Here is a 15,729-nt window from a genome sequence, read left to right on the forward strand (position 1 = left end):
TCATTTGTATCTAATATAATCATTATAATCAACAGTCATTTGGAATACCAAAGGACATATGACATGCTATAAGTTCCCCCAATGAATAATACTAAAACAAAAATGAATGAGTGATATGTGCCAAAGACATTGAGTAACAGGGGGTCATCATGACCTATGGAGTTCAGAAGGCTCCTGTACAATATAAGACTAAGACTGACTGAACCTTGCAGGAAGAATAGAATGTAGATGTAGAGAGAAAGAGAAAGGGCATTTTAAGCATGACTTTCCTCAAAGAAAATTTAAAAAATAAGAGTAACAGATGATTCAGAAATCTCACTGTTAGGTGTTACCATTGGCAGAATGTTCAAAATAACAATTCCATGATGTATCTAATGCTAATTCTCCAAACACAGTGTTAAGGAATAATATATTGATATCAGAGGCACAAAAACATGATGTATGGTGTGGCTATGAGAGGATTAGGGATCCAGTTAGGCCCCAGCTTCTTTTCATCACTTTTAATGTTAAAAGATGGCGTATCAATAACCTTGTAGTTCCAAGGAAGAAAATAATTTAGCCAGGGTAGTTTACACTAAATAAGTTATTCTTGAAATAGAAACATGGCATAAAAAGTGTTCACAGAGACCTGTCTCACAAACACTGATTGGTCAGCTCAACAAAAGACTGAACCTAATGAGCGTCTCAGCAACAGAGAAACTGGCAAATGGAGTGATGTTGGTTTTTTAATTTAATTAATTAGAATTTAGATTAAATATTTTAAGTGTTATTGAAGAGAATGTAAATATTGTATTCTTTAGCCATTTTAATACCAATGTCAGTAAAAATTAACATGGAAGGACAGCTATAGTAGATACATTTATTTCTCATCATTCAAAATTAATAATCTCAAATATTTTTCATAATTGAAACATGACATTACAAAAAGTTCCAATATTTTTTCTTTATTTTAGAACAATATTTTAGGAATTGATATTGTTGTTAAAAAATATATATTCAGCTGGGCGGTGGTGGCACACGCCTTTAATCCCAGCACTTGAGAGGCAGAGCCAGGCGGATCTCTGTGAGTTCAAGGCCAGCCTGGTCTACAGAGCGAGATCCAGGACAGGCACCAAAACTACACAGAGAAACCCTGTCTCAAAAAAAAAAAAAAAATACATATTCAAAGCTTACCATTTCTTTCTGCTTGATGCAAAATTAAGTTGAACACATCTCTGCATTTAAACCACATATACAGTATAAGTCTGTGTGTGCTCATCTACACAAATAGTTTATGAAATCATGTTCATCAAATGTTGATTATTAACATTTTGGGGCATTATGTAGCTTATTTTCTACTAAATAATGTTTTATAGGGTTATGAATATCTTAGTGTAGATTAAGCCTGCATCATCTTCAAACTACACAAAAGGCATCTCTAATAAATTATTTACTTGTCTAAAATAAACATGGATATAATAAGCAACAATTAGAAAGTGCTAGATTAATCACAAAAAGACTAAAAATTTGATTCTTCAGTTTTAAAGCAAGATCAAAACTGTTAACTCAGGAGAGTAAAAAGACATCCCATTCTGACACCACATGAAGTACAGACACTAGATCAGACAGAATTGTAGGTGTATCCATCTAAATGGCAATTAAAGCTGCAATACCTAGCTAACAACATACTAAAGTAAATACAAACACACACACACATAATAAAGGGAAGTACTACCACAGCATAAAAGTGAAGAATATGAATTAATATTAATGAACATGGGGTCATAAAATAAAATAATTCTTAAGATTTATTCCCCAAAGAGGTATAAACTCTGTATTTCGAGAGTAATTTCTGAAGAATCTGTCAAGTATATGGTAATCACCCAAGTGCTGCCCGTGAGGCAGTGTGGGAAAGGCAGTAGAGTTCTGGAGACAGCACAATGACTAAGCTCGGGGGTGAGAGAGGGTCAAAGGAAGGAGGAACCAGTGCACAAGCTGTGCATCAGAGGCTTTGCTAAAAAGTGGCCGTGAAGCCTTCCATTCCATTGTCATAGCACAGTGCATATCTCATTCCATTGTCGTAGCTAATGCAATTCCCCCACGTAAAAGCTGACAGCTTGCATGTGGCTGTAACAAGTTTCTAATTCTTACTCAGAGAGTAAAAACACCGTCTCTTTCTGTCTCCCTCCTGGCAGCCCACCTTTCTCAGGCCCAGACCCTATGAAAACCTATAACATCATACTGCGGGGGATTGACATGATAGAATTTCCAAAGAAGATCGCAAAAAATGCTGCTAATTTAATCAAAAAACTATGCAGGTAAGTATTTGAAGTGCATCATTTTAAAAGGATCCTAATGTGAAAATATTCAACTTTTTTCATAAGATCATTATTTCATTTTTAGGGACAACCCATCAGAAAGGTTAGGAAATTTGAAAAACGGAGTAAAAGACATTCAGAAACACAAGTAAGTGATCTTTTTTTATAATTGAGAAAGTGTGACAAATTTCCCCAGGGTGGAAGCTTTTAGTTATTGGTGAGAACATTCAGAGAGAGTGATAGCCTTTTTAAACTTTTCTATGTGTATCTAGAAATTTACTCATTAATATCCAGCAGTTCATTGACTTAGTTTCTCTCAATTAACACTTAATCAGTATTTATTTGTTGTACCCCTTTGGCACAAAGAAAAAAATATGTATATTTATAATTCTGAGACTTTGTTCACTGTTGCATAAGGAAAACAAAATTGTTCCCTAAATCATACCTTATGTTTTTAAATTAAAGGCAAAATATAGAGCTATATAGATAGAGATTTCTAAACAGTGACAGTGGGATATGGGAGCTAGGGACTCAGCCCTATATCCCACTTAAAGTAGCTGAAGCTTTTCTTTAGGCTATCTCTACTCAGTTGAAAATGGGACTCTTGACTTTGCTGAGGAGAGCACTGCACTTCAGGTCAGGCTAAGAAGAGGCAGAGTTGAAGTTATTAGAAAGAGATTTCTAATGTAAGCACTCGGAAGGAACATACCCAAGTGTGGATGTGGGCTTCTCAAAAGTGCCACACTCGGGGGTCTTAAGAATACCCATGGGTTCAATTTTGATGGTTGTCAAGTTGTATCTTCAAGGTTGCTAGAAATCTTTTTCTTTTTTTTCCTTATTTTTGCAAATGAGAATATAAGGTGTCTCTAGAGATATCTGCGATAAGATGGACATCTGAGAAAACTACGAGTTGCCAGGGTCACAAAAGGGGATTAAGACATCTTCTACTATATGTGGGCTTTCCAGCCAGATCCCTAGACAACAGCAGTCTTACAACTTGAAAAGGAGAAAGGCCATGTACACTTAAGCCTTAAGCAGATTGTTTAGTTTTAACAACTCAGTAGAAGAGTAACATTGTATCTATGCAGGTAATCTTCATAGCAAACGGTTAGTTGGGATGGAGTTCTTGACTCTGTTCTACCAGGAGGCTCTGACCTGACTCCAGTGTGAAGCATTACTTCACCTTCTCATGTCCTCTCATTTCCTCTTTCTGTCTTGCCTTAGTTTCCCCCTCTGAGACTTTGATCCCTCAATCTTAATGGTGGATAATGTTCAAAGGCCTATATTTTAAAATGTCTTTGCTCTGAACAGGGATGCAGACATTGAGCATCCAGATAGCTAAAGTTTCAACCTGTGATACCTAAGGATGAGATAAGAAAGTCTAAGTTTGGACACTGGAGGATCATCATCCCATGGAAATCTATAAGGGACAGTGTGATGACCTGGGACAACAAACCATATAAATAAGAAAGTATAACATAGATTGTTATATTTAATATTAACAGAAAAAATAACAGTGTCTCTTTATTCATGAGATATTTGACAATCATGATGCTAGTAACTGATTAAAACTTGTCAGAATCTGACTTAGATTGGACTGCCAACAGGACACAGAGCCTGGCCTATCAGATATACATGCTCCATTCTAATAATGAAGGACACAGGTTCTCCATGTGCTGCTATCAGACTACTGAGAGTCACTGTCTTTATTATCTTTTTAAAAAATGTAGTCTTTGAGATTTTCATAAATGTACACAATGAAATATGGTCATATGATCATATCCACCCTATATTTCCCCCTCCAGCTCCTCATGGATACCTTTTGAATTTCAAAGCACGAGCCCTTGGGCTGTCATAAAACCTACTGATAGTCCTATACTGAGAATGTGGCAAAACATAAAAGAACAACTCCAAGAAGGAATCCAGTGTAGAATAAATTACAAAAAAACAGCATGAGGTTGCAACCATTGAGTATGTATGCTGACTGTGCCTAAAAAAAATAATGACACAAAGCCAGACATGTAATTTGTAAGGGAAACTTATCTTTGCATTTAGGAAGTTATGATATCAAGATGTCTCGTTTATTTATTACTTCTTGTTTGAAGAGAATCTTTAGACCTTTACAGAATTTACAGGTTTAAGTGGCATGTTCTCAGGATGTCACTGAGGCCAGGAGTCCCAGGAGGGTCAATTTTATTGTAGGATGTATAATATTTTGAGTTCTCTGAGTCTGTGTAATTAGATCTCTATCCACCCAGAGATGCAGTCAGCACACACAGGAGATACTTATATTCTTGACAGGGAAACATTTGAGTAGGATCTTATTGTCAATCTCTTTCTCAGAATGTACCAACCCTTTGTAATGAGTTAAGGAAAGGCTCTTAGTGCTGTCTTCTTGGTAATTATGGAGACAAAACAGATGCGACATTGTGACTATTTGGACTGTAGACTTTATGCTCCTTTAACCCCAAAGACATAAATGACTAGAACAATTAATGCCTTTCTTCCCAGGGGGCATGAGTCATGAAGTCCCTGAATACTTTTCTTAATTGTTTGAAACAAGAGTTTTATGCTGCCCTGAGTTCACCAGGCATTTTCAGTCAGTCTGTGGCTTGTGCCTTCTCTGCTTTAGTATAAGGTGGACTTACATTTGCCATTTCTGTTTATCACCTACCAACATTGCCACAGCTGCTACAGCTTGTGAGCACCTTAGCTATTCATACACTAGAGACCAGGTGCGGAAAGTCCCCTAGCTTTTAAGTGAGGAAGCATAATGCTATGTCTTATTCTGCTGTATAGAAGACACAAGGCTTTTCTAAATGAAAAATTCCCAGTGCTGGAGCTAATAAGAACTCTTGTGGCATAGGGCCATCCTTATCAATGCCACACAAGTCTACTTAGAAAGTGGTCCTAAGTTGCTGATCAAGGGAAAGAACAAAGCCCCAATAATGCAAAGAAAGTTGGCATTTTTAACCTGTCCAGAATGTTCTGGGACACCTCAATGTTGACTGCAGGCTTTTAAAGGCTAAAAAAACTCGGGCAGCTTCACTCTTTCAAGACATCCATCATCAGAGCTGAAAACCTGTGATTCCCTTAGGAGGGTAGGGCTAGTTTGGGCTGATATCTGTGGTCTTTTAACACTTGGAGAGCATCAGTCCAGGCCCTTCTGGCTTTGGAAGTCTCCACTGAAAAGGCCAGTGTTATTCTGATGGGTTTGCCTTTAGAAATGACGTGTTCTTTCTGTGTGATGCTTTCAGTTCCCTTTCTTTGTCCTGTTGGCCAAAACATTTAGTGCTTTGATTGTTATGTGATGTGGAGAGTTTCTTTTCTGGTCCTGCCTATTTGGTGCTCTTCGTGCCTCCTGCCCTTTAGTGGGCATCTCTTTCCTTAGATTTGGGAATTTTCCTTTATGGTTTCATTGAAAATCTATTTTTTTGCCTTTGACCTGGCTTTCTTCATCTATACCTATAATTTTTATGTTTGTTCTTTTTATAGTGTATTAGATATCCTGAATGTTTTGCTCAGTTTGTGTGTGTGTGTGTGTGTGTGTGTGTGTGTGTGTGTGTGTGTGTGTTTAGATTTACCACTTTCTTTGACTGAGTGATCCATTTCCTCTCTCTTCTCTTCAAGACCTGATATTGCTGGGTGGTGGTGGTATACACCTTTGATCCCAGCACTAGGGAGGCAGAGGCAGGTGGATCTCTGTGAGTTCAAGGCCAGCCTGGTCTACAGATGGAGTTCCAGGACAGTTAAGGCTACACAGAGAATCCCAGTCTGGGGAAAAACATTTTAAAGACTTGATATTATCTCTTCCACTTGATCCAGTCAACTGCCAAGACTTTCCCAAAACCTTTTTGTTTAACTTCCTATTTCATTTAGAGTTTTATATCATCTTAGCTTTTCTTCAAAGAATCTATCTCTTTTTTGTTTAATTTTCATATCTTGAATTGTTTTCATCACTTTGTTCAACTGTTTGTATTTTCATGCTCCTTATTTAGGCATTTGTTCATATCTTCTCTGAGTTTTTGAATGTATTTATGATGGCTGTCTTGAGATTTTTTTGTCTTGTATATTAGCTAGGTTGCTTTTCTCACAGACCAGTACAATGGGGGATGATTTCTGGAAAAGACATACAGTCTTGGTTATTCATATTATTTGTGGGGTTTTTTCCAAGTGGTACCCAGGCATCTGGAGTTAGCTATTTGGCAGTTTTGGATGTGGCTATCTCATCTCACCTTTGTAGAGTGGTATTTGGATCTCAGTTTGCTGTTACCCCAACTTGCTAGGTTATGGACCAGCTAAATGGTTCTTGGTGTTCAGTCTTGGGGTCACTCTGTGGTGTGTGAATGGGGTTTCAGAAGTAGTCTCAGCTCAGCAATTAAGAATACAACTTCTGAGTCTATGAGTAAACCTTCTGTGGACTCAGAAGAATCTCTTTGCCAGTCTTCAGCTGTGGAGACCTCATCATGTTCTGCAGGTGCTACTTGGGTTGCAGGAGCTGGGGTCACAGTGAGAGTAGACAGTACAATGTATGGGTGGGATAGATAACAACACACCATTCTCAGGGTGATGTGGAAGCTAGACTGTGTATCCTTATCTGGAGTCAGGGGCACAAGACATTGTGATCCCGGGGTGTCTTGGCAGGTGAGGTGACAGACTGTCTTTGGGAGTTTCTACTTGTAGTTCTGAGTTAAACTCCATATCATGCTAGGGGAGGATGGTGGGTATGATGGTTGGGCAATAAGCAGGTAGTTGTGGGGAATGGGTCTAGAGGACCTACCTGAAGTTCATATCCAACTATGCACTGTGTGGTAGCAGCATGATGGGTATGGTAGCTAATATGCACATAGGTGTGAAAATGCACTACGGGACTTAGAGGAGTTCCAGGAGTAGAGTCAGATTGGATGCAGTGGGCATGGTGACTGATAAGCAGATGGGTAAAATAGGTTTGAAGGATATACCAAAAGTTCCTGGTTGGATTTGATATGATGCCAGGATGCAGTGGTGGGTAAGGTGACTGACAGGCAGGCACGCAGGCAGAATGGGTCTGGAGGAACCTACGTGGAGTTAGGGGTTGTATTCCACTTGGTGAAGTGCATAAAGGGGCTGATAGGCAGGAGTATAGGCAGAAGAGGTCTGAAGAGACCTGCCTATTGTCCCTGCCAGGGTTAAGTAGTAGGTAGGGACTTAAATAAAGTCAACCATAGGTTAAAAAGTGGAGCAAGCAACCAGTTGACAGGAAGTGAACACAGGATTATTAAGAAAAAAATCATAGAGAGTAAGAGGGAGTCAGGAGGACGGATAGAGAGACACACAGGAAGTGGAAGGGAGGGACATTCAGTTTGAGGGTTTTTTGTTCGTTTGTTTGAGAAGGTGGAGGAAAAGGGTTTTTCTAGAATGTCAGCTGAGGAGGAAGGTCAGCTGAGTGCTTTCTCTGCCTCTCAGAGCTAGCAGGCTTTCACCCCAGCATCTAGCTATAGAGTCTTATTTGGTAAAATCGAATGGTTGAGATTTTGATAAAAACAACATTGGAGAGTTCCTTGTCAAATTCCACAGTTGGGTCCAGGCTGAGTGGCAGGTAGGGTGACTGATTAAGTAGACCAACAGAGTGAGTGTAAGGAACCTACCTTGCATTCCCAGGAAGGACTCTCCATGGTTCTAGGTGATGTATGGGGTAAGGTGGCAATAGTAAGGTGGATGGCTAAAATGGGTCTGAAGGACCTAGTTGTAGTTGAGTTAGATTCCACATGGTTCCAGGCTTCGAATGGGTAGAGTAAATGATAGGCAGGCTGGAATTTAGACACATCTTTTTCTACCAGTGAGGTCTCTAGAAAACTGTAGGCTTGTAGAAAGGGAAGGAGAAAGGCTATAGACAATAGGGCTTTGAATATGACTAGTTGCTACTTTAACATTCTTATTTGCAACTCTCAAAGGAATCTTGTCCCTATGCAGTGACCTTCATCATTTCATTGACTTTTTTTTTTTTGTCCTGTTAGTCATGTTTGGTTCTATCCTAGGTCTCCAGGCTATCCAGCCTCTGGGTCCTGGCCCTCCAGGCAGTGTCAGGGTTAGGCTCCTTCTGATGGCATGGGTCTCAAGCTGGACCAGTCATTAGTTGGCTAATTGCAAAATTTCTGTACCACCTTTACCCCAGCACATCTTTTTTTAATTAATTTTATTTAATTAACATTTTTTCACTTATTTTACATACCAACCAGAGTTTCCTCCTCTTCTCCCATTCCTTCCCCCGCTCTCATCTACTCCCTCCCCATCCAAACCTCCTTCTCCATTCAAAAAAGGGCAGGCGTCCCATGGGCTTGAACAAAGCATGGCACATCAAGTTGAGGCAGGACTGAGCTCTTCCCCTTGTATCAAGGCTGGGCAAGGTAATCCAGCATGGAGAACAGGTTCCCAAAAGCCAACTAAGCGCCAGGGACAGGTCCTGATCTCACTGCTAGAAGCCTTACAAACAGACCAAGCTACACAACTGTCACATACATGCAGAGGTCCTAGGTCGGTCCATGCTGGCTCCCTAACTGTTGGTCCAGAGTCCATGTGCTCCCATGAACTCAGGTCACCTGTCTCTGTGAACCCCAGCATATCTTGTAGACAGGGAAAATTGTCGGTCAAAGGTCATGTGGCTGAGATAGGGTCTCAGTCCTTCCACTGGAAGCCTTACCTGGTTACAGGCAATTCCTTTTGGTAACTCCTGTAAGTTAGTCACGATCTGCCTCATCAGATTACATCCCTATCCAAGGCACCTATGAAGCCACCCTATACTCTGATTTACCAAAAAAAGGGGGATGAAAGAACGTTTTTTTAGCTAACTTTTGAGGTACGATTTGAGCCACAAAAATCATATATATGGCCATTTCTAACATGCGCAGCTTACCATCTCTTAAGAAAGCTCGCTGCTTGCTTGGTTGAATCTTATTCTTTGCAAGTGCTTCTCTTTCTAGCAACCCCCATGCTGAAATCTGTGTCAAAATACTTTTCTAACCAATTTTAACTCTGCCTCATACTGGCTCATCCTGAAATTATGTTCTACAGTAAAGTCAAGATTCCCATTTTCACCTGAGTAGAGATCTCTGAAAGACTACTTTAGGCTGTCACAGTGACAGTGTAGAATGCGTCTTTGATCTTCCACCCCCACTGTAACTAGCATATGGATTCTCTGGTGAAGATGGAAACTGTTTGTGATGCATAGAGCAAAGCATACTATGACATTTGGTAAATTATGATAGTGCAAGAACTTAGACATACAGACAAAATTGAAATAACAAAAACAAAGTTGCGTGATAAATTGGTGTGTGAATTTGACAGTTACACCTGAAGTATAAATATTTTAAAATTTACACTTAAGTGTAAAATTTTTAGATACAATTATTTTTAAGTAATTTAATAAAATATTTTAATAGTTTTTTGTATTTTATAAAATAAGCTCATTAAAAACATTCTGAGCCAGATGTGGTAGCACACATCTGTAATACCAACACTTGGGAACTGGAGGCGGGAGGATCAGTAGTTCAAAGTCATCATCACCTACATAGTAAGTTTAAGGTCATCCTAGACTCTATGAGACCCTTCTGACTATCAGGTATATCAAATATGTTCTACTGAGAATATGTAACAGAGATGCAATGTCTTAATTGTCTTTGTTTTTGTTTCTTAGATGGTTTGAGGGGTTTAATTGGGAAGGCTTAAGAAAAGGCACCTTGACACCTCCCATAATTCCAAGTGTAAGTAGACTTTTTAGCTTATAAATGGTACATACTTGACAGTATTTTTCAATCAACAAAGACTTGTTATTTTTAGAGTTTTATGATCATATTATGAAATCTATGAAACACCATCTTAAAATAATGTCATATTCTAAAATCCAAACATAATACTGACAAATCTAGGGATGGTTATTATATATGTGATCTACCTTTATCTTTTTAAATTCTTCATTGGAATTCAAATTCACTTTATCCATGAATACAATGGATATTTTGTTATGTTACAAGTTAAAAAATGTATGTTTGTAGCTAAAAAAAAATATACAGAATTCACAGCAACTGTTTTCAGTGTTGTTTCATTCACATGTCCATACCTACCCCAGCATGACTTGGAAGACATATGTTCTTTCTTCATTCTATTAATATCTGAAAATAGGTTCTCTTTTCCTAATACAGTTTATTTCAGGCATGGAGGGTAGAAGCATCCTGTCAAATAGCTAGTTCGCTACATGGACTGTGAACACCACATTAACCTAAAATAGACTTCAACTGAATGACGTACACTGCCCCTGTTTAATACAGCATGCTGCATTTTATCAAAAGTGGAAGGGACAGATTTATGGTCCTATGAATTTTGTTTATATGCTTCTGCTCTCTGGGATTAACTCAAGAGTTTTTGTATATAGAAACATTTTCCTTTCTTCTAAGATTTATTTCTCAGTTGATTGTTTTGTTTTTAATTCAGGAAACAAAATAAAAATACTACACCCATGTTTCACATCATTGATACCAATTACATTCATAAGGGTAGAGTGAGAAGCTAGAAGGTCCAAGTATTTGATGTAAATTTTTCTCACCTAAATTTATCAAGGATGACTTTTATACAGTAGGGATAGTTACAAGGGTTTTGCTTGATACCCTGAAGACCAGACTTCAGCCAGCAAATATGGAAGAATTTTGCTCAAGTTTAGAACAAATCTCTAAACTTCCATTATACTTATAGTAAACATATTTCTTACAATACTTTCATTATACTTTTTAAAAATAAACATATGAAATACATACCATGGCCTTCTAGGGCCTATGTCCTAGCTTCTGCCTCCTTCTCTGGTTTTACCCCATTCCACTCTCCTCTCTTGTGTAGCAGTCATGTTGGCCAGTTCCCAGAACCCTCTTAGGACCTTGGTGTGTGCACTACCCTCTTTATTGAACAATTCTTAAGTTAAAATAATACTTTTGCAAAGTGATTTTCTGTGATCACTCACATTTCCCAAACACCTTGTAATTTTCTTCATAGTGCTATGATTTTATCATTCTTTATAGATTTCTGGGATTATTTGTTTTAACTTTCACAATTAGTTACAATAGTATAAGTTCCCCTGAGTGTAAGAAGCATGCCTGTTTCCATTCCCTAGAGTTACCCCAAATTTTCATCCCATACTACATGTTCAAAAAATGTCATTGAATGAAGGATGATAAAAATGACTTTAAAATTCAAGCCCATTATCAGGTGTGGTGGCACACACCTTTAATCCTAGCAGCCACACCATTATCCCAATACTCACCAGAAGACAGAACCAGGTAGATCTCTGGGAGTTCAAGGCCAGCCTGGTCTACATATTGAGTTCCAGGTCAGCAAAGGCTGCCCAATGAGGCCCTGTCTCAAAATAACAGCAACAATACAATTCTGGCCCAACAGAGAAAGAAAATGTATAGGTTTGCATGATAAAATGCCACCCTTCCATAAACAGATTGAAATCCTGTCACTTGTAACAACATGGATGCGACTGATGATCACTTTCATACATTGAGTAATTCAGACACAGAAAGATAAAGGAAGTATACAGTCAGCTCCATGTGCAATCTAAAAGCAAGTTGTCTTACAAAAATGGAGATTAGAATGTTGCTTACCAGAGGCTGGAGAAAATAAGGATGGCAAAGGAATGGAGAAAGAGTAATTGATCTACAGCCACCAAGTTAGACAGGCTCAGAAAGCAGTGCTATATAATTGTACTGGAGCAGGGTGATGAAAGATAATAATAATGAGGAACTTTACATTTCCAAAACTAGAAGAAAGGATTTTCAAAGTCTTTTATAAGGAAAAAATGTTCAGGAGACATGTATTTAATCTGATCGAAATATTATTGAATGCATACATGGATCATGTTATCCATCAGTATATACAGATTTTGTTTTTATACATCTGTTTAAAAACAAATTAAGAATTATTCCTTTTAATAATAGAAAGTAAAATCTCTGGCTCACAATTCTACCAAAAATATACCAAAAGCCCTTTGTTCCTTCTCTCACATTGCAGGTTGCGTCACCCACAGACACAAGCAATTTCGACAGTTTCCCTGAGGACAGCGATGAGCCACCGCCTGACGACAACTCAGGCTGGGACATAGACTTCTAATGTATTTCTCTTACCTGCTTCTGCCTTGCTGAAGACAGCTTTTTCTGAGACACAGCTGCCAGCAAACCTGAGGGAAAGAGAGAAGATTAGTGCTCGGGGTCACCATGATGCCTTTGATCGATGCTGCTCCAGTAACTACGGTGGCATTAGGACTTATTGCTTAGATTATGATAGTGCTCTTTACATGTTTTATGTTGGAACCTAAAATAGCAGTTGACATGGTGGTCCTGAAGCAAAGCCTTTCACCGGTAAAGTGATGTTTTCTATTGTTGCAATGACCTTGCTTTGCTCTGATTATGTTTTGAAAGAGTGTAGGAAATACTTCAATCTAGTAGAAGAGTCTGTATCTTGATAGAATTACCGAGAAGAATAGAGAATAATATATTCGGTACGATAGATGACTGTGGTACAAAACCTGGGCTATTCCTTTTCATCAGGGAAGGGTGTGGAGCTTCTGACTTCAAGCCAGTATGTATATCGTACAAAGAGGAGCACACATCTGTGGGTCACAGACTTCATGTCAAACCAGTGCTAGAAGTTTCTGAATTTTTTTCCTAGCTGATGACGAGACTGAATGTTACCTTTTCTTTCTGATGGTTTCTAAAATTTGGTCTGATAAAAAAGCACAATTGCTATGGTTTCTGTACAAGCCTCCCATGGCAGGTACATATGCGTATTTGGAGGATTGAAAATGTGCATGATAATTGAGAAATTGGCATGACAAAGTGGAGGGAGAAAAAGAATTCACAACACCATTTCATATCTTTAAAAAATATATATATTGTGCTTAAAGGTGGTCCTGGAAATGACTAGCAGCCAATTGGTTTTATTTATTACTTAACACTCTCAAATCGAGGCTTAAACTCTTCCCTTTTATAAGAACACACCCTTGGGGCACGGGTGGGATAGGGTGGGGAGGAATGAAGACCCATCCAAAAAAATAAAAATGAAAAGGTGCTATGTCTATCTTTCATCTGTAATGTCAGTGTCTGAATGGATGACACAGATCCTAATCATCATGTCTAGCCAGAGACTCAAGCATTTTCACTAACTTTATTAAAAACAAACTCCTGTCAGATGTCACAACACAGTCCAGGGCTCAGAGAGAAAGGATATTAAAAATGTATTTCAACTGGTCACTTGTCTTAGACCTGAACCAAAACAATATATATGCAGTCTGAAAGTACAAAGTCAATGGTATTGAGAGTTACTATTAAGAAGCTTTGTTTATTTGAGGTCAGGGAGGAAGACACAGAGTTGAGAACCTTTCCCTCAGTAAGTTTATCAAAGTTAGAAGGGGTCTGAGAGGAACACAGGAGACTTGATTTCTCAAGACTGCATTTTGTCTGATAGAGCAGAGGTGTTAAAACAGCCTTAGAAATTTTATATGAGCTAGAGAAGACAAGATCTAAAGATGTTAAGCTGTCTTTTTCACATGAGGAAAAGGATGATCAAATTAAAGTGTGTTGTTGGCAGGCCAGTTGACCTCTATTATTAAATGGCAGAATTCTCCAGAAGCTTTCTTTAGGTAGCATTTTACTTATGTAGGTAAATGTACAACCGTCCCAGACAGCATCCTGATTTGGAAGTTGTGTTACTAGAGATTTACTATGTTTCCAATAGAGTTTTTTTTTAATGTAGAAATTCTTATAAAAATGGTTCCATTAGGTCATCACAGCCTATCCAATAAATCACATGAGTTTTTTTTTAATTTCATACTCAAAATGACTTTCAAATGTGCTATCCTATCAAAATATAATACTCTTAAAACATTTGAAGCCCAAAACTACTGAAAGTATGTTTAATTGGGGTAAAGTTCAATTAAAACTTTGATCCTGATATTATTATTACTGTATGATTAGAATCTTCTCTTTCATAAGCAGTTTCTCAAGATTAGTAGATTCCCGGAGAAATCTGTGGATTTCAACAGACTAAATAACATAAAAATTAAATGCATCAAGCTAAAATTCAGTGATTTCTGGAGGTTTATTTATCTTTTAACTGATTTCTAAAAAGCATATAATCCCAACATTATAATTAGTGTTTAATATTTTCTGTTGCAAGATAGTGTGGTTTAGGTACGCCAAAGGCTTGCTAGGATGTTACATTTGCCTTGTTATTAGCAAAGGGAATTGTCTCTAACCTTTCAAATATCCACAAATCCCAGGAATTTGCATGGACCATGTATTTGGAGGCTTTGGTTCCAGGCTAAGACAGCTCATGTGGATATATGGGTTCTATGAAGAAGAAAGGAGTTGTTTTCAGCACAATGTGACTGTGGGCTGTTTTCCACTTGTGATACATCTTTGTTCATTTCATCCACGGCATTGATTAGAATGTCCAATACAATCCCAAGAGATAAAGGTGAACTCTATCTTCCAAGAGTTGCTAACAGAAAACATACATCATATTTTCAACACTGAATTTTAAGGATTTAAATCTTGTCTTAATGAAGACACTAGGGCTATCATTCATGGTCAGCTTGATAAACCACATCTTACTTTCTGGACTTTTCCATGCCCCCTTATTTTTATTCTTTATTTTCTTGCACTAAAGACCATCTGGATAAACTAGAATAGTGCCAACTTGTTTGATTTGCTAACTGACTTTCTTGTTGATACTTCTGTGTATGGGAAATAGGGCTGTCTGTGTGTCTTAAATCACAGAAAAACAGCAAACTGCCAAGGAGAGGACATCACAATATTTAATTAGACTGAACACATTAGAGAAAATGAGTTTTGGAAAAGTGTTATAGTTGACTTTTATACTTATGAGCTTCTTTATTATTTGGATGTGAATCAGATCCATGTAGCATTTAAAACAAATTTATTTGTATTATAATCCTCACAAGTCAGAGGGGTTTTTTTCTTAAAATTAGGGAACATACATGTGAATTACACATGTAGAATAATATTTAAACTATTGAATCTTTCTCACTTTATTTCCAAATGATAGACCTGATGGTGATCCTAAAGAAGTCAGCTACCATATTGAACACAAGGGTATTGAACCCGATTTTATACAGTAGAGGTTTCTGTGCATTTTCCACACATTTTCTTTCACAGTAGGACCACAACAAATATTTATGTAAATAGATATTTTGGGGTGATATTTTGTGGTACATATAACTTTTTTTAGTGTTTCACAGCATTATGATTTCATTTTATTTGTATTAAATAATGTTTTTAGGTCCAAGTAGACTTGAATGAGCGTCATAATTGTTAGTATTATTGAAACTTATGTCAACAGTACTGTCACTCATCTGTCCCATAGTTTAGAACATGACCTGGCTATC

At 37.8% G+C, this 15,729-nt stretch overlaps 1 protein-coding gene across 2 annotated transcripts in view; it reads left to right on the forward strand.

The window, feature by feature from the left end:
* Prkg1 (protein kinase cGMP-dependent 1) overlaps positions 1 to 15,723 on the forward strand; it is a 1,191,370-nt gene extending 1,175,647 nt beyond the window's left edge. For both annotated transcript variants that reach the window (XM_059259056.1, XM_059259048.1), the window contains exons 15-18: positions 2,175 to 2,297; positions 2,383 to 2,445; positions 9,970 to 10,036; positions 12,336 to 15,723. In XM_059259056.1, the coding sequence (XP_059115039.1) occupies positions 2,175 to 2,297; positions 2,383 to 2,445; positions 9,970 to 10,036; positions 12,336 to 12,434 (352 nt within the window). In that variant the 3' untranslated portion in view covers positions 12,435 to 15,723. The remainder of the gene's footprint in view (positions 1 to 2,174; positions 2,298 to 2,382; positions 2,446 to 9,969; positions 10,037 to 12,335) is intronic.
* Positions 15,724 to 15,729: the final 6 nt, after the last annotated feature.

Source organism: Peromyscus eremicus, chromosome 1, assembly GCF_949786415.1.
Source record: "Peromyscus eremicus chromosome 1, PerEre_H2_v1, whole genome shotgun sequence".
Taxonomy (NCBI): domain Eukaryota; kingdom Metazoa; phylum Chordata; class Mammalia; order Rodentia; family Cricetidae; genus Peromyscus; species Peromyscus eremicus.